Below are 21,274 nucleotides of genomic sequence, written 5' to 3' on the forward strand. Positions count from 1 at the left end.
GGAGGAATGGCACCGCATCGATGTGGAATACCTTGAACGACTCGTCCGCAGCATGCCCCGACGCATTGCCACAGTTATTCGCCGACGGGGCGGCGTCACACCATGGTAAACAGGATCCCCTCTAACAGTGGTCGAACTTCAATGTCACGTGTAGATGGACGAAAATGTTTTATTTAGTGTGGACACCATACATTGCTGCGTTGCAGCGGAAATTTATGTTTTCCTTTGTTCCGTGTAGCCTGCTGAATAAAATATGTTCAGCATATGCATGTGTTCTCCTTCTTTCACAACGCACTCCTATATTTGTGACTGGTCGAACTTCATTGTCACTAAGGTTGTAGTTGGTTGTTGTATATACCTACTGTCTGGCTGCCTTAGCCGAGACCATGGACGGAAGTGCGCATGCGCCAACCGGACGCGTTCAGTGGCTAAATAGGGGTGACGGAGCTTCGGACAGGAAGCGGGTTTCTTGAAAATCGTCTGCTGTAGAAACAGCAATGAAGTTTCAACGTAGTAACATCGCCGCCAAAATACATACAGAGATGTTTACGAATTATGTAAGCCAGTCATATACTATATCAGCAAACAGAACATATCAGGAAAGTATTCATATCGTCATTTTAGTAGATAAACTTGTTTGTAAACCAGTAGCTTTATTTTAGATCATTCAATTAAATTGATCTTCTTAGTAAATATTATAATTAGCACAAATGTACACATCATTAATCAGGATGGTATACAATAATAATAATATTGTTGTATATAGTATTATAAGTATAAATGTAGTAACTGAATGGCTTGTGACATTTTCTAGCAAAACGAGGGTGTTTTGTAGAATGTATAACAGGTGCCAAAACGTCCCAATTTTCCTTATTCCACTTCGAAACGGTTTGTTGCTAATTGTAAGAGCCATCACAAATCACAAATACAACACAGAAAGTTGTAATAAACACAACAAGCAAACCCACACAAGCGAAATACCACAGGGTAGTTCGGCGAGTGCTTCTCCCTGCTTCCCCTCTCGCGATTGGAATCGTCCTTTGCAGGTAGTTTCGTCCTCCTTGGCCGGACGTGAAACTTCTTACGGTTCTTGTAAAATTTTGTTTTTAACGATTGTAAATAATCTGAATTTTTTCGTTTTTTAGAACCTACTTCATGATTTTTCGAGCCTAATTTAAGATTTTTAGAATTTTTAGAACCTATTTTAAGATTTTTGGAGCCTATTTTAGATCTTTTTAGAACCAAAAAATCCGAGGTCTATTTATAAGTAATAAACTAACTCTAGAGGTTTATGGCTGCAGCAACACAAGCCATCCATCTGTCCCTATCCTGGGCAATATCAATCCAATCTTTTCCATCCTTTCCGATTTCCTTTAGGTTCATCCCAACGTTATCCTTCCATCTTCGTCTTGGCCTTCCTACAGATCTCTTACCATCAGGTTTCCCAACAAGAATCTCGTAAAATCTTCTTTCCTCTCCCATTCGTGCCACATGGCCTGCCCACCTAAGTCTTCTTGAATTAATTATTCTAATAATATCTGCACATGGGTAGAAATTATGCAGTTCTAAAGTATGTAACCTTCTCCACTCACCTGTTTTATAATTAATATAATTAATATTTAATTAATATGATTAATAGGGTGAAACATCTCGTAGGCAAGGGACTTGCATCTGTCACAGATAGTTCCTTTTCGTTGTGCTTCCTTCCTTTGCCGTTTTGTAAAGTGACTGTCGAGATTTCCAAATGCATATTTCGCATAACGAATTATTTCTCGTTTCAGGTGGATCTGAGCATCGAACCCGGTCAGTCGCTAGGACTGATGATACGGGGCGGAGTCGAGTACGGCTTGGGCATCTTCATCACTGGAGTGGACAAGGATTCAGTGGCGGACAGAGCGGGACTCATGGTGAGCCAAGTATAGCATGATGATATTCATACCTTATAGAGTATGTGTTTGTAAAAATACCCATCCTTTTATCTTCACACTTGTTCTTTTTATGTAGTGAGCAAATCATGCCTATTCTGCATCCAGTGAGAGTTAATATAACAAAACCACGTGACTTTTGGGTCACTTCTGGTGTTATTTTGACCATATTGGCAGTAATATAAAGTTTCACAACTTCAACATAGTAGCTGTCATTGGAGCAGCCAATAGGATTTCTCAAAACACACGTGTATTTGTTTACATTAATTCGTTGTTACGGCGGACTGAGAATAGTGACGAAAACCGGAGGGGACATTCCTTTGCTATCCGCTGTAGCAAAGAACTAGGCCTGGAGTCGAACGAGAAACCTTCGGTGTTGTGCTCAAAACTACAACCTAACCAAAGCAGATGTTTTCTCCAAAATAGTTGTTGATTGAAGGTTAATATTACACGTTTAACCACAGATGTTGAACTCTGGTTGTATCTCCCGCATACAATGAAAGTGGAATCCTGAGTTGTATGCAACCCGACTGACGATGCAGTAGTGTGGGTTGCATAACACCACGGCGTTCACAGGTTTCCTGTGGTTGCAATGCCACACTTGTGTGTATTTTTTTGTCTTTAGTATATATCTGCACTCTTATCCACACCATTAAGCTATCTGTGTGTTTATTACTAATATACGAGTCAATAATCAGAGTAAGATTGGAAATTGCGACAAGAAAAGGGACACAATATGCGGAGGATGAATTTTTCACATAAAGTGCCTTTGATCCAAAATATTACGTTACTTTCCCCTCACTTGCTGACCATTGACTTTTGTATCAGCTGCCATGCTGCATTGTCGCTATAGGGTGAGTTAACCTCACGTTCTACGAAAACTACGCTGCGAATAGATCTGCAGAAGAGTGCGCATAAAACACACAGATAACTACCACAACAAAATTTGCAAGAGGACAACGTAAGGATTGGTCGTGGCAAGACTTTATGCTCAAGCGTAACGCCTTTGTTTTCCATTCGCGTCCTCTATTCCGATTGGTACAGGAACTGTTCAACCGTCGCTGACGAGGTAAGGACAATAGATTAGACCAAACGGGAATATTCGTGTTGAGAACTTAATCTGTAGCAATTAACCAATATCAAAAATGATATCTGTCTCATTTTCACCACAGGTATCACGGTGACATACAAATTTGTTTTGTGGAATTTCGAATAGAAAATCTCGTAGTAAAACTAGAATTATTAGTGTTTACACGTAAGAAGTTTTCCTCGCAGTAACAGAAATTGGCGTTAAGAATTTTGTTTTTTTTGTTGTAGGGATTTAGAGACAATTCACTGTTAAAAACTTCGGATTATAATTTTCGGCTTAGATTTTGACTTGGTTTATTTCATTCGTAGACGAATCTGATGGAGACTGGACCTACATATTAAAGTGCGATTATGAACCACTTGAATGTGTACAGACAGCAAATTGATCCTAGGACTTACAAGACGATTGCGTAAACCACTACGAGAGAGAGGGGCATTTTTTTTGCTTATTTAACGCGGTTTTCTAAACCCTTATGGAATAATCACAATGACGATTACAGGTAGTGATTGGGAGAAGCACCCTTATGGAAAAATCACAATGACGATTACATGCAGTGATTGGGATAAGCACCCTTATGGAATATTCACAATGACGATTACATTTAGTGATTGGGAAAAGCACTTTTATGGAATAGTCACAATGACGATTACATGCAGTGATTGGGAGAAGCACCCGTATGGAATAATCACAATGACGATTACTTGCAGTGATTGGGAGAAGCACCCTTATGGAAAAATCACAATGACGATTACATTTAGTGATTGGGAGAAGCACCCTTATGGAATAATCACAATGACGATTACATGCAGTGATTGGGAGAAGCACCCTTATGGAATAATCACAATGACGATTACATTTAGTGATTTGGAGAAGCACCCTTATGGAAAAATCACAATGACGATTACATGCAGTGATTGGGAGAAGCACCCTTATGGAATAATCACAATGACGTTTACATTCAGTGATTGGGAGAAGCACCCTTATGGAATAATCACAATGACGATTACATTTAGTGATTGGGAAAAGCACTTTTATGGAATAGTCACAATGACTATTACATGCAGTGATTGGGAGAAGCACCCGTATGGAATAATCACAATGACGATTACTTGCAGTGATTGGGAGAAGCACCCTTATGGAAAAATCACAATGACGATTACATGCAGTGATTGGGAGAAGCACCCTTATGGAATAATCACAATGACGATTACATGCAGTGATTGGGAGAAGCACCCTTATGGAATAATCACAATGACGATTACATTTAGTGATTTGGAGAAGCACCCTTATGGAAAAATCACAATGACGATTACATGCAGTGATTGGGAGAAGCACCCTTATGGAATAATCACAATGACGATTACATGCAGTGATTGGGAGAAGCACCCTTATGGAAAAATCACAATGACGATTACATGCAGTGATTGGGAGAAGCACCCTTATGGAATAATCAGAATGACGATTACATGCAGTGATTGGGAGAAGCACCCTTATGGAATAATCAGAATGACGTTTACATGAAGTGATTGGGAGAAGCATCACAATTAAAATTCGTGCCCTGGCTTGCGAATCGCACCCTCAATTGAGAAATTCCATGTTGAGGTTAACAGGGTGACGTACCTAAATGGCGCTAAGACAATACTGTGTTAGAACATCCCGCATATATGCTGTACTTAGCCCCCTGCGACTTCTACCTTTACCCTCACGTGAAAGCCCATCTAAAGGGGCGTCGTTTCGCGTCAGAGACGGAGGTAAAAGCAGCATCGCAGAAGGCATTACGGGAGGTTACAAAACACTGCTTCCAGCACTGCTTCCAACAGCTTTACCAGCGCTGGCAAACGTGTATCGTCAGCCATGGGATTACTTTGAAGGTGGTTGTGCATCTGTGTTTTGAAGTCGTCATTGTAAGGAACTATGAGCAGAGTCCCCGAACTTTTGGATTGTATCATGTTTTTATATATGTTATTAATTTAGGGAAAGGATTTTAAGGTGCAAAATTATGTTCTGGGAAAGGAAAGGAAGGTTCTGAAAATGTTTTCAAAAAGGTGCAGGAAAAGGTGCTGATAAAATGTCTGTCTTTATTCAATGCTCTCTTTCCCTGCGCCTACTGTATATAATGCGCGCGGACCGCGTAGGGAACTGTTGTTCTGTCGAATAGGTTTTGTTGAAATTTGCGCTTTCTCTCGCGGGTTTTGCTACATTATCTTGGGAACTACTGGAGTTGCGATGATTATATTATACCATTTTATAGCTTTCGTTCTGCTCTACAAAATGTGACTATAGGAGTTTATGTAGCTGCTCAAGAAGAGTGAAAATAATTTATTTTTCGGTCAAATTTTTTTAACAAAACATGAAAGAAAAGGTAAACTGTGCTGAAGCATCAAAGAGGTGGTAGAGGGAACAAATGTGCTAATCTCACAAAAAGGTGCAACAAAGTGTGTTAATTTTACTTGATTTCATGACCTAAAATACATCTGAAACGATCGATATGAAAACAGCTATATTTTTGGAAAGGTGCTGCACCTTAAAATCCCTTCCCTAGTTATTATCGATCGATCAATAGTTTCAAGTCAACTTTTGTAATTTTACAATAACTATTATAAGTTATTACAAATAAAAAATAATCCAAATGTATTGTTATTATTATTATTGATATTATTATATAAATTTATTTATTTATTAACCAGTCGCCTATAACAGAGCGAATGCTCCAATTACAATAGGCATTACGATTTGCTGTACAATATAATTTACATAAATACATAATACATGATACAAACACATAGTAATTATTACACAAAACCTTAGATAAATACGAATACAAAAAGTTATACAAATACAAAAGTTACAAAAATACAAAAAAATACATACATATATTACAAATTTTGAACAGAGGAGAAAACTAAAGGACAGAAGAAACAAAACATAAACGAGTAACAAAAAAAATGGAGAAGACTTTTCTACTTGATCCACCGTATGAGTGAATGTCTTAACATAACTGTTGTCCAATATTTTTCTTACATTTTGTACAGTTAGTGTACTGAAATTCATAGTTATTGTATTTTGTTATTAACGTTTACACATTCCGTTCAAAAAAGCCCTTATCCGGGCAAGCTATTTTTGTAACGTGTCCGCAAAAGCAGTGTCTCGGACACTGCATTGTTTTAAATGGATCTTCCCCTTCTAATGCGAGATTTTTGTGTCTCTGTGGAAACAAGCGAGTAACATGATATTTAACCTAATCATCATTGTTATGTCCATAATTCTTGTATTCATCATCATCATCATCGTAATTGCATGCTGTTGTAATTCTTGCAGCATTGTATATGAAACATGTTAATATTATTTTTATGGCAGTGGTAGCGTCGTCGCCTTGTAATCAAGGGGTACCGGGTTCGATACCCGGTGGAGGCACAAGTGGTTCGGATCCCACTTTAAACTGTAGTCTTACTGTGCATAAAGTGGACTTAAAACACCAAATCAATCAATCAATCAATCTCATTAAATACTTTATTTTTATTAAACATTTGTTAATACATATTCAAGTAGACTTCTTTACATATCAATTGTACACTGTGTCCGACAGACACTGCTTGCCCGTTTACGTAAGTGAAATTGAAAATATTTTTTATGCCTGATCTTCTTTATCAAACAAAGTCAAATATTGTGAAAGAGAAAGAAGAGAGACAAAAGAAGTCAAGAAATATCATGTTCGCAGGAAGTATCGTTTGGACATATAAGCAACAGTGTCTGATAGACACTGGTTGCCCGGTTAAGGGTTAAAAGTTAGGGCCCAATTTTACTCACAAATTTATATTGTGTGACCTCTCACAAAGAAAACTATAAAGTTTGGGAGCTGTGGATCCGTTTAGCTATTCTTTGGATTAAATTGTTAAACTGGTTCCTCTATTATACACTAAATTTTTTAGATCTAATGTTTAATCCTACTAAGGAAGTAAATTTAATTACCACTATACACTATTTAAATTAGATATTTGTATAACACCATTAAGCCTTGTTTCCATGATATGAAAAACTAAATATGCTGACCAAGGCAGAAATTTATTTTATTATAAAACATAAACTAAACGTAACGTTTCAACCTTCTAGCAAGGTCTTCTTCAGACTCTGCAATAAGTACATATGTAACAAGATACAAAAACAGGAAGAATGCCAACAAGAGAAAGGAAAACAGAGAAGAGGAAGAGGAAAGGATTATCTACGAAGTAAAATGTAAAGAATGTCAGAGTGTGTACATAGGAGAAACGAAAAAGAGGCTGAAAGACAGGTTGAAACAACATAGGGATGATCTACGACTTAAGAGAGAGAGAGAAATGCGATATTTAAACACACGAGAGAAACAGGACATGACATGGAGTGGGATGAGGCTAAGCAGATAGGAAGGGAGAAGAGAATGCTAGTGAGAAAATGGAAGGAGGCAAGGAAAGAGAGAAGAAAGGGGAAGAAGACACAATCAACTGGAATGGGGACTGAAGATAAACAAAGAATGGAAGAAAGTGTTAGAAAGAGTGGAAAGGACAAGAGAGAAAGAGGAGAGAAGAAGAAAGAAGAATGAAGGAAAAAGAGCGTGAGATTAAGAGTCCAGCTACATTCCAGATGAAAGAAAATGTTTAGACTTTCGGGTGAAAGTACAGTTGACAAGGGGAAGCCATATGCTAGAATGTTCCAGAACAACTTTCTAATAGTCTGGAGGGGAGTTACTTTTGTGTATATATATCGTCCTGTTTTGTACCTTGTTACATTTGTACTTGGTGCAGAGTCTGAAGAAGACCTTGCTAGAAGGTTGAAACGTTACGTTTTGTTTGTTTTATAATAAAATAAATTTCTTCCTTGGTCAGCATATTTAATTTTTTTAGATATTTGTAGAATTTATGGGAAGCTTCAGCCCCCTTAGCCACCCTGGATACGTGCCTGGCTCTGCGTGTGTTTGCGATCAACTCACTGCGTCATGATTCATCTTTCTCCTCTGCAACTGTTCCGAGTTAACCCAATCGGTGCAGCAGGGCATGTACACGGACGGGACCCAACCTGCTTCCCACAAGATTCTGCACAGCGGGTCGTAAACCTGGGTGATTAATAGGCATGATTACCCAAACTGATAACGCGGTGTGTTGGTCGGTCCCCGCATCTTGCAGGCGAGTAACCAGACACAATCAATCACCCGTGAGCTTATCTTGGCGTGGCAATTGTCCTGGGCTAACTGCCGATTGGAATGCCAACATGTTCGCTTGGTGCAACGAGAGGGTAACCACGCGAGCGGGATTATGGGTTTATGCGAGAGGTCTTGGATTATATTCCCGGGTGATGCCTTACGTTTCTTCTCTCCTGTTCCATCAGTGTGGCTATCTTTTGGTGTATTTTCCAAGGGAAAGTCACGTTGGAACGCGAGCTCAGGTTAGTAACAATTGTGATCGCACTTTACAGTCACAAGTATGAACATGTCGTTTTCACTCTATACGTCAGGGGTGGCCAACGTTTTTGGTTTGAGGGGTAATTTACATTTCAAGAATCACTGTCGGTCTACTTACCTTATTAGACCTAACAACGGGAGTCTTAAGAATGGAAGCATTTTTACTTACTTATTTATTTATTAAATAAGTTTTGGCTTCAGTACTGTGGGCCTGGCAGCTGTTTTAGGCTGTATCTCCCCAGTTCATTATTATCAATTTTTCATCCTTTTAATGAGAAGGTATGAGAGCATCCTCACAGCGAGTTTACAACCTTACGATCGCGAACTTTCGACAAACGTCACAGCGTTCCACAGCATTGCGAATAACTTCCTACTGGCCCAGTATTTTGTGCAAACAATGTTGCGTCTAACAATGTAACCAAACCGACCTTGTCGCTAACAACAATGTAGTGTAGGAGAAGAAAGCTTTCGATCGTCCATTGTTCAGTCGTTCAATAACGAATTGTTCGTTAATCTGAACGGAGAAGGCAAAGAATATTTACATTTTTTATGGTTAATTATTATGTGATTCAACAAAGAAAGAAATTAACTGTTACAACAAAGCTCTTTTCCTGATTCAACAGTTGAAAATACAGAGAGGTAAGTAATAAAATTATTTGTGACTATGCATAATAAAATCCGTATAATATGACAGAGCACCGCGAGTTACCTCTCGCGACTTGCCGGTCGACTGGTAGACCGCGGTCCACGCGTTGGCCACCCCTGATATACTCGTACGTGTTTATATTCATCGTTAAAAAAAATTAACAGGCACTCGCCGAGTTAAAGAGCGTTGTATACATGTAAATAATTTTAAAGATGATGTCTTCATTCGATTGCGTTGAGTTGGCAAATGGATTTATCATACAAATTCATAAAGTGTGTGTGTATAACAGCTTATTTCAAATCAAGTAGTATAAATGTTGATTAATACTTAAAACAGAACTTGTATAATATTATAGAAAAACCCGTTGAGCTCTAAGAACTTTAAGTTGAAATGTTTTATTGTATGAAATGTCTCATTGTTTGCGTTGTAATGTGGATTCAGCATCAGTACTAAATATCGTTGCATGTTCTCGTTTTAACAATTGGTATGCTATGAGGGATGATCGAAAAAAGATCACAAAGCCTGTAAATTCCAGTAGGTATTTAATATGTAAATAGAGACTGACTCGCTTCAAAGGGTACTTCACGCACTCAATTGTCTCTCCTCCTATTCGTACTTGTTGATCCTTGTAGCGATAGAATTTCAAATGTAAACCAGGTCATCGAGTTTGAATGCATGCGAATGTTGGTAAGGTACATTTAACGAAGAAGGCGTTCTATTCATTCCATTTCATGTCCTTCTTTTCCATCTTACTACTAAAATAACTTTAAATTTTGCATTTATGAAACTTTTTGTGGATGTTGGAGGGGAGTGGAGTTAGTTTCTGTTCATATTTCACTTGGAACTGTAGGTCCAACACTAATCAGCACATATGCTTAAAACAAACTTTGTATTCTCGTCTGCTATGTTTTGAAGCAATTTTCTACGCCATCATCTTGGTCTTCTTTCGAAAAAAGGTTTCTGAGTAAGAGAGAGAGAGAGAGAGAGAGAGAGAAAATAGATCTCTCTCTCTCTCTCTCTCTCTCTCTCCCTTTAAAGAGGAAAGGAGGAGAGAGAAAAAGAGAGAGAGAAAGATGGAAATAAGGATAGAGAAAGAAAAGAGACTTTTTCTATCTTCTTTCTCTCTTTCAAAGAAAGAAAGAAAGATGAAAGGGAAAAGAGATTAAGAAGGAATGAGAGAGAGAGAGAGAGAGAGAAGGAGGAAATAAAAGAGAAGAAGGATCCTCTTTTCTCTTTTCTCTCCTTCATTCTTACTTCATTCTCTCTTTTTCTTCTTCCTTCTTCTCTTCTTTCTCTCCTTCCTCTTTCTTTCTTTCCTTTTCGAGAGAGAGAGAAGGAGAGAGAGAGAGATAAGTATGCTTGAGTATAATTCTAAGATATCTCTGCGTCCAGACTTTGAAGCAATGTAAAGCATCCTTCTTCATCTCCATCAAGGCACAGCCTGTTTCTTGGGGATTAGGGCATGGCTCCCTTAATTACATTCCACTTAGTCAAAAGTGGAGTGGAGTTTGAGGTTTTTTTGCAAGCAAGCTTTCTTTAGCGGGGGAACAAACATCTGGAGAAATCTTCCGGTGCACATCATAGCGAGATCAACTTCGCAAGATGTGTAGACCTCGTCATCTGCGGGGATGCTGGCTTCGTTTCTTCCGGTCGGCATACAAGCTAAGAAAAAATCTCTCTCTGCGAGTCAGCTGTGTTGAATTTCCATTCATAATTAACTTCTCCTGAAAGGGTAAACTTCCAGAGCAGAGCTTGAGGTTTTGTCTTTCGGGAAAGTCGAGCGCAGATGTCAAGTGTTTTTAGGCTTCCCAAATAGGGACTGTAGTAGTTTTTCTCTGTGCAATCACTTCCTTTTGCTTGTCTCGGTGTTCTCTTACGTCCATAACACTTGTGTATATAATCCTGGTGCTAGTTAGTGATCCTACATTGTGCAATGGAATGCGCTGTTGCTTCTGCGCATACGCTGTAGCTTGTCTGCATGTGCCATTGCTTCTGCGCATGCGCCGTAGTTTCTCGGCATGCGCTGTACCTCCTGCGCATGCACTGTAGCTTCTGCACATGCGCCGTGAAGCTCACAAATCGTTGAGTGTGCGGAATCTCGCTATAGCTAATTTAATTGAGGTGTTCTCCTACATGAAAATTTAAAAGGTCATTAAAGTAGTTCTTCCATCTAGGCTATTTAGAATATCGCTTGGGTCAGATAGAAAATAACAGTCTTTATCTTTTATCAAGTTTACTTTAGGTTGCCACCCCTTTCTAAATTCATTTACACCTTTATATAAATCTCTGATATTTTTGTTTTTGCTGTTTGTTTCAATTTCGTTAATTTTGCTTTTCAAGTAATCTTTTTTTTTTACTTCTAAACGTGCGGTTAACTTCTCGCTTTATTGTATTATAATTGCTTACATTTGTATCATCAGAGTTATTTAACCACCTAAGTCTAGCCTGATTCCTTATTTCTATTAGATTGTGACATTCATTATCAAACCATGGCTTACTTTTTCTTGCTTTATGGTATCCTATACTTTCTTTACCTGCTGATTCTTTTGCATTACGTATGTGCTCCCAATTCGTATTTACTCCTGTTTCATTTTACAACAGCTGTACGAATTAGAAAATTAAAATTGTTACAAACTTTAAATAGCCCCAATTTCTATATTGATTTTAAGTACACGTGTACCTACCTCTGAGGTGATGATTAGCACAGTGTACTAATTAAAAATAGGAAGTACGCATTTATGACGTCCTGAAATATCTTAATCAAAATATTACGATGTTAATGATCTTCATTAGAAAGTTAATCCAAGCGTGTATAAACAAAGGGATATCGATATTTCAGGTTATGAGTTACGCGGAAAACGCAGCTCGAAATTGTTTTGCCGACCTCCGTGAAAGAGTGGTTAGCACAGTGCGCTACGACACCAGGGCATGGGTGTTCTTTGTGAGTGTCCTTTCATCAGTCATTCTCATCGTCGCGATTAGCCAAAAGTAGAAGAAAACTTGTTTTACCCACATCACCCTCTACCAAGATCCAGAGGAGTGATTTGTACCAGTGCATTCCGTTGATGAGTTTCGTGTAGATCGAAGTTAGAGCTAAAACATGTATGTTGGAAACTCTGATTTTGGTAAACGCGAAACTCTCCATCGTAGTCAATTGGTATGCACTGGAGCAACGCTTTGAAGGTATCGCGATTCAAAGCCCTTTCTCCCTATGCATTTTCTTTGAACTTGCAGGAACATTTCTGTCGAACTTTTATCAATTCCTCTCAGTAAAGGAGCCAAAATTGGGTTTCATTGTGAATGTAGATCGATACCCAGGCATCTTCATTCTCCTCTGGGTCTGCTGAGCGAACGAATTTCAATGGCAACTTCGCTGCTTAGGCTGAAGCTTGAATACATGAAGTGCTGTATAGGAAATGAAAAGTGGAAATGATCGAATTATTTACTATGCATATTTCAATGGCTGTGTCAAGTTATGTTGCCACATTCCCACACATAAGAGTTATAGTGAAGGTTGTGTGATCATGAGCACGCTCTGGTCATTTTTACCTCTCAGAGTTATGCCCAGGTCCTATCAATTCGCGACTTATTAGAGCTCTTTTCAGTTCTTGCGGCGGGCGCTCTAGCGCGATAAGAAACGTAGCAGCTTGTAGAACGAGGTTCAGGTAGTACTTATTTCCACCACGTCGTATCTCTCGGCGCCACTGCGGTTACCTGGTTACCTGTGCGGCGAATACCCGCTCCCCACTTCCCTTGCCAGCTTCTAGAGCGCCCGCCGTAAGAACTGTAGGTCCATAGTCATTCATGCAAGGAGACCCTTCCTAATTTTCCTATCTGCTACCTTCATTTGACTTGATTTTTGTTATTCGGCATCGCCAAACCGAAGGGATAGGTTTATGAGGGTGCAGGAACTTAATTAGCATATAACTTCGTACTTCAAGATTTAGAGAAGCGTTTGGGTTTCTGAAACTTGGATCAGCTCTGGGTCAAGCAACCGTGGAAATTGCCCAGTGGCGCCTCTCATATTCCTGAGCGGGAAAAATCCAGCGAGATATGAGCTGAATAGGTGGGCCGGATCCAATCCATTAGGACCTTCATCCATCCCACGTCAGCCGAGTCCAGGAGTCAATGGGCCACTTGGCCACGCCGCGACCTCCCGTGGAGCGGAGGGGAATCGCTTCCGTGAGGAGACGTCCCCGCGTTGCCCCGGACTATCAATATCCATCCCCTTCTGATCGATGGTGCAGCGGCCTTGGCCGGAATCCTCTGAGTCTCTCTCGTTGCGGATGGTGCCCAGATGTAACCTGATACTCTCGTCTCACCTGCAATTTTTCCTTACCGCGGTACCTGATGGTCTGTACCATGTACACTCACCGGCAATAAAAAACGAAATACTCTCTTTCCTGCAAGGCCTATGTGTTGCCTAACTCCACGGCTGTGGTGGAAGTTGCCATTGAAAACACACACAGCGTCTTGCAGGAAAGCTAATATTTCAGGATCTGGATGTCCCATTTTTATTGCCGGTGACTGTACAGGATGCGGCAGCGTTCATAGCTTAATTTAAAGTCGCAATTATACAGGGTGGCCCAAAAAAGTTAACCGAACACAACGGTTCTACATTTCGGTTACCTTCTTGGGCAACCCTGTACATGGACGAGGACAGTGTGTCTTAAACAGGATTCATATATTAACTTATTCGGGTACTGGTTAGAATGTGACATCATGTGTAATAAATTCTAAGACGAAATGGCGGATGATATGGTATAATTTATTAACAATCCATATTTTGAATACACCATGAAAAACACTGGTGGTGAAGCGACACGAAGAATGGTCCCAGAAGGTGTACACCACATTTTGGTCAACATTTAACCTCAGTAGTGTTAAAATATCAGATAAATGGTTGTTTGGTTTTGTATGCGGCCCTTTTGTACCAAAATGTGTTCGGCACTGTGAACCAAATATGTACGTCTGTTGGACTGAGCTGATCTGACTAATTTTGCACGATGCACGCGAAAGAAAATTATATTATGTACTTACTGCGCGTCGCGTTTAGTGCAAACCCTTGCCTCTGGAGTGGAGGACCAGATGTTGTGTTCCATTGGGTTGATTGAACTCAGATGTTTGCAGAATAACACTCACTGATAAGAAACTATGCTATATTGATTAAAACAGAAGATTACATGTTTATACAAATTTCCTGGCATGCAAAGCGGTGGACGGAATGAATCACCGCACACACTCTGCACTGTTCGAGAGTATGCATTGGCAATGCAAAACTGAATTCCCCTGACATCTATTGATAAAAATGGCAAACAATCACTGAGACAATTGTTGTAATCAACACCAGTTTTAATACCACCAGAATGTGGTGTGGACCTTCTGGGACCATTCTATGTGTCGCTTCAACACCAGTATTTTTCCATGGTGCATTTGAAATATGGATTGAGATATGCCTCTGCACAGACAATGATGACAGGTGGTTTTTCGACCATTACATCAAGGCGATTGGACTTCAACAATTTGTAGATTTTCCCACAAGACGCACAGAAACTCTTGACCTGTTGCTGTCCTCGCACACAAAGGTCAAGGCCACTCCCGGTGAGCAATTCATCGCCTCGGACCACACCCCCGTGCATGCCGAATTCCAAGTCCCTGGAAAAGCCCCCAGGCCCTCTCCCTCCTCCAGACCAGTCTACAACTGGAAAAGAGTCAACTGGGAGGAACTTTCCCTTTTCACCAGCCTCATTCCTTGGACAATGATGGACCCCTCCCCGCGGAAGAAGCAGTGGATTTCCTCGTGGACTGTGTGCAGGCTTTAAAGATCACGTGCCCCTAAGGAAAACAAGAACATCCCGATTCCCTGTGTGGTATACTGAAGAGACTAAGCTTACGCTGAAGAACAAAAAGAATGCGTGGATCCTGTGGAAACAAATTCCGAACGTTCATACACTGAACACTTTTACTTACTTAAGGAAGTATAGCAAAAACTTAATTCAAAGGGACTATAATAATTATATTCAAAGTGTAACAGAAAGTGCTGCTAAAAACCCTAAAACATTCTGGACGCTAATTAACTCACGCCGGCAACATGACCGTATTCCCCCTCAAGTCTCCTGGAACGGTAAGTCTGCTACAAAGGATGAGCGATCATCGCTTTTTAACTCGTACTTCCATAGTAACTTTACAAAGAACGCTGCTACCACACTACCGGAAGTCAGGTCCATTATTCCTTACACACTCTTTCAAATCTCAACTAATTGCAATGAAGTTCAAGAACTATTAAAATCTGTTTCAAGTTCCAAAGCTACCACTCCTAATGATATTCCTGCGATATTTCTGAAACATTTAGCCCATATTTTATCCAAACCAATAAGCACAATCTTTAATAAATGCTTTTCCGAAGGTGTGTTTCCTTGTACATGGAAGCAAGCAAATATAGTCCCTATCCTCAAACACGGAAACAAAACTCATGTCACTTCCTATCGGCCGATTTCCTTACTTCCTGCATTTGCACTGCTAGCTGAAAAAATCATTTCTAATCGTATCCTTGCACATGTTTCTCCGTTTCTCTCTCCCACTCAACACGGTTTTCTCCCTCATGCTTCCTGTGACACAAACCTTGCTTGCTTGCTTACCAAAGCAGTTAACTGCCTGAATGCCAAGCAAGACATGGATGTCGTATACTTAGACTTTTCCAAAGCCTTTGACTCTATCTCTCACACGCAACTCATCCACAAATTATCGAATAGATTCAATATTCACGGAGCTCTTCTTAAACTACTTTCATCTTACTTGCACAATAGAAAGCAAAAGGTTATCGTATCTGGTTGCTCTTCGTCGTGGCTCCCTGTAGTTTCCGGTGTGCCCCAAGGAAGTTCTCTGGGGCCCCTGTGTTTCTCTCTCTTCATGGATGACATTCACGAATATATTTCTTCCGAATGTTCAGTATTATTGTATGCTGATGACTGCAAACTATTCCGAAACATTACCTCACTTCAGGACACATGCTATATCCAAGACAATCTCAAACACATTGAACGCTGGTGTCAAGACTGCAATCTCAAATTAAATCCGGATAAATCTGTTGTCATGAGGTTTACCCTAAAATCCAATAACACAGTGCCATCCTACAAGTTATGCAACCAGGTTATTCCGTTCGTACGACAGCACAAGGATCTTGGTGTCATTTTTGATAGCAAACTGACTTTCAACCATCACATAGACTACATAATTTCGAAAGCGATGAAAACACTTGGACTAATTTACAGATTTACAGACATAACACAAGTTTCTGCCCTCAAAACCTACTTTACAATGTGTGTTGTTCCTATTCTTGAATATGGCTCCTGTATTTGGTCAATGGCATGTGAAAGCAATTTAAAGAAAACCAACAAAGTAGTAAGTTTCTTCGTCAGAATAGTCAAACACAGAAGCCCAGCCCTTGCAAACTTCTCCAAACAAGAAATTCTATCCACTCTACAAATTCATGACCTTTCTCTTCGCCGTCAACTCTCAGATTTAACACTACTCTTCAGAATCATTAATGGACAACTTTTCACCAGCGAACTCTTGCCACTTCTTAATATCAGAATCCCACGTCCCAACAGTAAATGCAACAATTTCTTTTACATTAAATCTTTAAGGCTATCTTTAGAACAAAGATCACTTCTCTACAGGCTACAAACCATTTACAACACATTAAAAGATGCTCCGGGCTTCCATTTATCAAAGCAGACTTACAGAAAGGCGTGCATAAAGCAGCTGAAGTATAAATAATATTATTTTTGCCCTAGTTGTTATTATTCTTGTTATATATGTATATGTGTGTGTATGTGTCCATCTTATTATTTTGTTTATTTCTTTTCCGGTTGATATCCTGATGTAAAATGGATTTTTCTGTATTCAGGACTTTTCAAATAAATAAATAAATAAAAATAAATAAATAAATTATACCATATCATCCGCAATTTCATCTCAGAATTTATTTCACGTGAATGTCACGTTCTAACCAGTACCCAAATAAGTTAACATGTACTTGGGACGTTCAATATATAAGTTTCCCTGCGCTATAAAATATTGTATAAAGCAATGCCATTAAAAAGAAGCACATGGTTGACAAGCGCCATCCTTCGTCTACAAGGAACAACAATGGATTCGTTATCAGACGTGAAGGCGCATGCGCTCAAGGGCGAAAAGTAAATGAGTGTTCGGAAAACGCGGGCTCGCGTCATAAGGAGTTCAGAAGCATGGATGCTAAGGGCGATCTGCTTTTGGACTTTTTGGAACGAGGAAGAACAATTAATGCTGACCGTTATTGTCAAACATTGGATAAACTGAAAAACTCAATTCGACATAAGCGACCAGGTCTCCTGTCAGCTGGTGTCATTCTTCTTGACGATAACGCTCGCCCCCACTCAGCAGTGCAAACACAACACAAAATTGAATAATTGGGCGGGAACGGCTGCCCCCCCCCCCCATACAGCCCCGATTTAGCGCCGAGTGATTTCCATCTTTTTCCGGTGTTAAAGTCTGAATTGCAAGGTTACCGTTTCGAAACAGATGAAGAAGTGAAGCGTAATGTGAGAATAGTGCTCAATAGCCAGAGCCCTGATTTTCTTGCAAAGGGTATGGACAAATTGGTGTAACGGTGGGACAAATGCCTGAATCTCTATGGGGATTATGTGGAGAAGTGAAGAAGGATCCTCCTACACGTGTATGTATAGTTTTCTAATGTATCTTAAAAAATAAAAATTTTTGCAGCATACGGAAACTTATATATTGAACGACCCACGTATGAATCCTGTTTAAGACATGTATTTCACAGTCTTCGCATATTTTACCAATTTCCTATTCTTCCTCAACGTCACGGTTAATGTAGAGGTAGAAAAGCGTAAGGAAACCAAAAATGCAAATTCAATGCGTGGGAGAATCAAATTAAAACCTCTGATATTTTCTTATCATTACTTTTATGATCGTAGAGATGAACATTTTTCGCTATTTTACAGCATACTTCCAAACAATAGTCCCTATTCGTCTTTTGGTCACTTGAACTGGACATATTTCTACCCACGGCTTACCTTTCACTGCTAACGACACGACAAAGTTCCTCCAACCAAGGTCTGGTGATTAAGTTAAAATGTGCAGTATGTGTCGGAGCGTCGTCATGCTGCATCAAACAGATTGTGGTGACGTATTAGGTCGCGTCATGATTGATGTGACGAGTGCAAACATGACTGCCATTTATGCGATTTCATCAATCGTAAAACGGTGATCATCTTCAAGATGGATGCAATTTTTTTAAAAAAAAGTTGATTGAAATGTCATGCAAGGTGCAGGGAAAGCATCAATTTTTCATGTACATCCATAAACTTTCTGTAATGAGAAACTTTGCATACTTATATGAAATTCGCATTCATCGAAACGTTGCTGTAACTTTCAAGCCTTCAGAACGAAAGAAACTGTTAGTGTACAAAGACTCCACACTGGCAAATTCTTAGTGCAGCGGCCATCTTTACAGCGATCTAGTAATGATGAAGTGATTAGTGCTGCCACCTGGAGGATATTTTCAAATTAAAAGCTGATAGTTCACATAAATTCAGGCTTTATTCTGCTCTATATTTTATATCTCTATGTTAAGGTTTTCATGTGAATTTTTGTGGTGTTATTGGGGAACGCTTTGGTCGTCCGTACCACAAATGTGAACTGTTCCTGGAATTTTTTCACACACTTTCAACACCAGCGCAGGTCATCGCAGAATTAGTGCTGCTTTCCGCTTCGTTTAACTCTTGGTGCATTTTTCCCGTCCTGAGGTATTCCATTAATTCCATCAGGAGAAATTTAAACTCTCTCTCTCTCGACTGGCTTAATGGATTTTCTGCCTGAGCTATGCGGTTTACTGCTTCGTTGAATTTCCTGTTGCACACAGTTGATGTCAGGTGTCGAGAACAAAACTAGATTTTCATAAAGGATGATGATAGAAATATAGATAAATATATTTTTTGGATGAGTTTCTGAAGACGTTTTTGCTTCCTTAAATAGTAAAACTGTCCTTTAGAGGTATGCAGTATGGATGATTATTGGGGAGCCTACTTATTATTTATTTATTTATTGAGAAAATTCCAGACACAGCACAGGTGACCATTTTACACTGAAATTGTCAACAATGAGAAAGCAATAATAATAATAATAAGCAAAAAAATAAAAATAAAAAATAATTAAGAGTTACAGAACAACATAAAAGTGAATAGCAAATGAACAAAAAAATAAGTAAAAGATGGCACTATGTGATATTAATTACAAACATTTCTTCTGATGGAAGACCGAAAAGCAAACTCGGAGGAAAATATATCAATATTTGAGGGGAGATCATTGTATTGTGCTGCAAGTCTGTAAAAGAGAGATCTTTTTTGAATTTCCGGTCTAGGTTTTTTTGTATAAAATAATCTCGAAAGGGGAATTCCTCAAGAAGTGTGTTGCAGCGGATTTTGCCATTCACAATTTTGTATAAATAACTGAAATCATTTTGCAATCGTTGCTGATAATCAGTTTGTAAGTTTAGAAAAGACAAGAGATGCAGAGATGAAAAATTGCGTAATGAGGGAACCCTGTGACGGACTATAGCTGGGAAGAAGTGAAAGACTGAATCGATTCTGGAGAGGTGAGTGGGACATGCCATGGACCAGACGGGAGAGCAGTATTCTATTATTGGGGAAATGAATGATTTGAAAGTACAAGGTGAGGGCTGAGATGGCACTAATTTCAGTGAAACTGTAGAGTAAACCTAAGAGACGCATGGACTTTTTTGTAGTGCATAAAATGTGTTCCTCAAATGTGTAAAATACAGTGCGTTTGTATTGTCTCTGGGCCGAGATAGCGCGTGAAATTAGTTCATTTTTAGATGTTTAGACGCCTATATGGAGACTGAGTGCGTATTTAGCATAATTTTGCCTTAAAATTCCTTTTTGTGGTATTTTTACTAATGTATTTTTACGAATATGCCGATTTGACTTTTCTTAGACAAATTTTTCAATCTTCCCAACTGTCTGTTTATCATCCAAGTTTGGAGATAATGACTGTTTTAACAATTGTTTTAGCTTTTTGAGAAAAGCGAGCCTCTTATACTGTTTCTGAGGAAGTTTTTAGCCCCTTCTTACCTTTTTAATGTATTGTTCTTGTCCTGTGCAGATTCCTTTACAACATTGCAGTGGTACAACATTCAGAATTGTATGTGCCGTGACAACATGGGGATAAATACCAGGTGGCGCAAAGGTCAGTTTGCCCAAAAAGCACATTGAGAGAGAGATGAAGAGAAAAGAAGATAATTATAGACACCACAGTGAAATAGGTAAAGAAAGAGAGAGAGAGAGAGAAAGGGAAGAGAAGATGAGACAGACAGAGAGAGAAGAAGGTTATTAAAGAATGGACAGAGAGTGAGAGAGAGAGAGCAAGGGGGAAAAAGATTGTTAAAGAAAGGACACACACAAACACAGAGAAAGAAATAAAAGGGAAAGAAGAGTATCAAAGAAAGGAAACACAGAGAGAGAGAGAGAGAGAGAGGAAGTGTACATGTGTGAATGTGGCTCAGTTATCAATTCGTTTCATGTCATCAACAATGATACAAGTTTACTGCATCATATTTGCAATTCTTTTGTTGATCGTTGCACACAATGTATTGCAAACAATGGAGGACACTTTGAACGAAACCACTGAAACTGGAATTTTGTGGATCATCTTGTATACTTGAATTTTGTGTATGGGTAAACTGACTTTTGCACCACCCTGTAAAATCACCTGGATTAATTCGCAAAACAACCTTGTCTTGCAACAATGTAGAATGTAAATAATTGACACGAAAATATTGTTCTAGGATAGTCTCGCACTTTTGAAGCCCTTATTATTTTTTTTAATGAATAAGTTTGTTGGATTGATTGAGTTTACTTTACTTCGCATTTATGACACTTTTGGCTAATGACGAAGGTGAGGATGACTGATATGATAGAATTGATGAAAGGACACTCAAGGAACACTCAGGTCGGGATTCGAACCGAGGACTCCTGATGTGCTAACCATTCTGCCACGGAGGTCACCCTGTTTGTTTGATTACGTTTTTTAAAGTCCACTTTTATCCATAAATAGGCTAATTGTGATTGGACCTACAGTTTAAAACTGGATATGAACTA

At 39.2% G+C, this 21,274-nt stretch overlaps 1 protein-coding gene across 6 annotated transcripts in view; it reads left to right on the forward strand.

The window, feature by feature from the left end:
* Window positions 1-21,274, forward strand: part of dysc (whirlin protein dyschronic) — an 817,084-nt gene that overhangs the window by 464,458 nt on the left and 331,352 nt on the right. For all 6 annotated transcript variants that reach the window (XM_083113360.1, XM_083113363.1, XM_083113365.1 and 3 more), the window contains one exon: window positions 1,782-1,907. In XM_083113360.1, coding sequence (XP_082969486.1) covers window positions 1,782-1,907 — 126 coding nt within the window. The remainder of the gene's footprint in view (window positions 1-1,781; window positions 1,908-21,274) is intronic.

Source organism: Lepisma saccharinum, chromosome 27 (assembly GCF_977018435.1).
Source record: "Lepisma saccharinum chromosome 27, izLepSacc3.1, whole genome shotgun sequence".
NCBI classification, from domain to species: Eukaryota; Metazoa; Arthropoda; class Insecta; order Zygentoma; family Lepismatidae; genus Lepisma; species Lepisma saccharinum.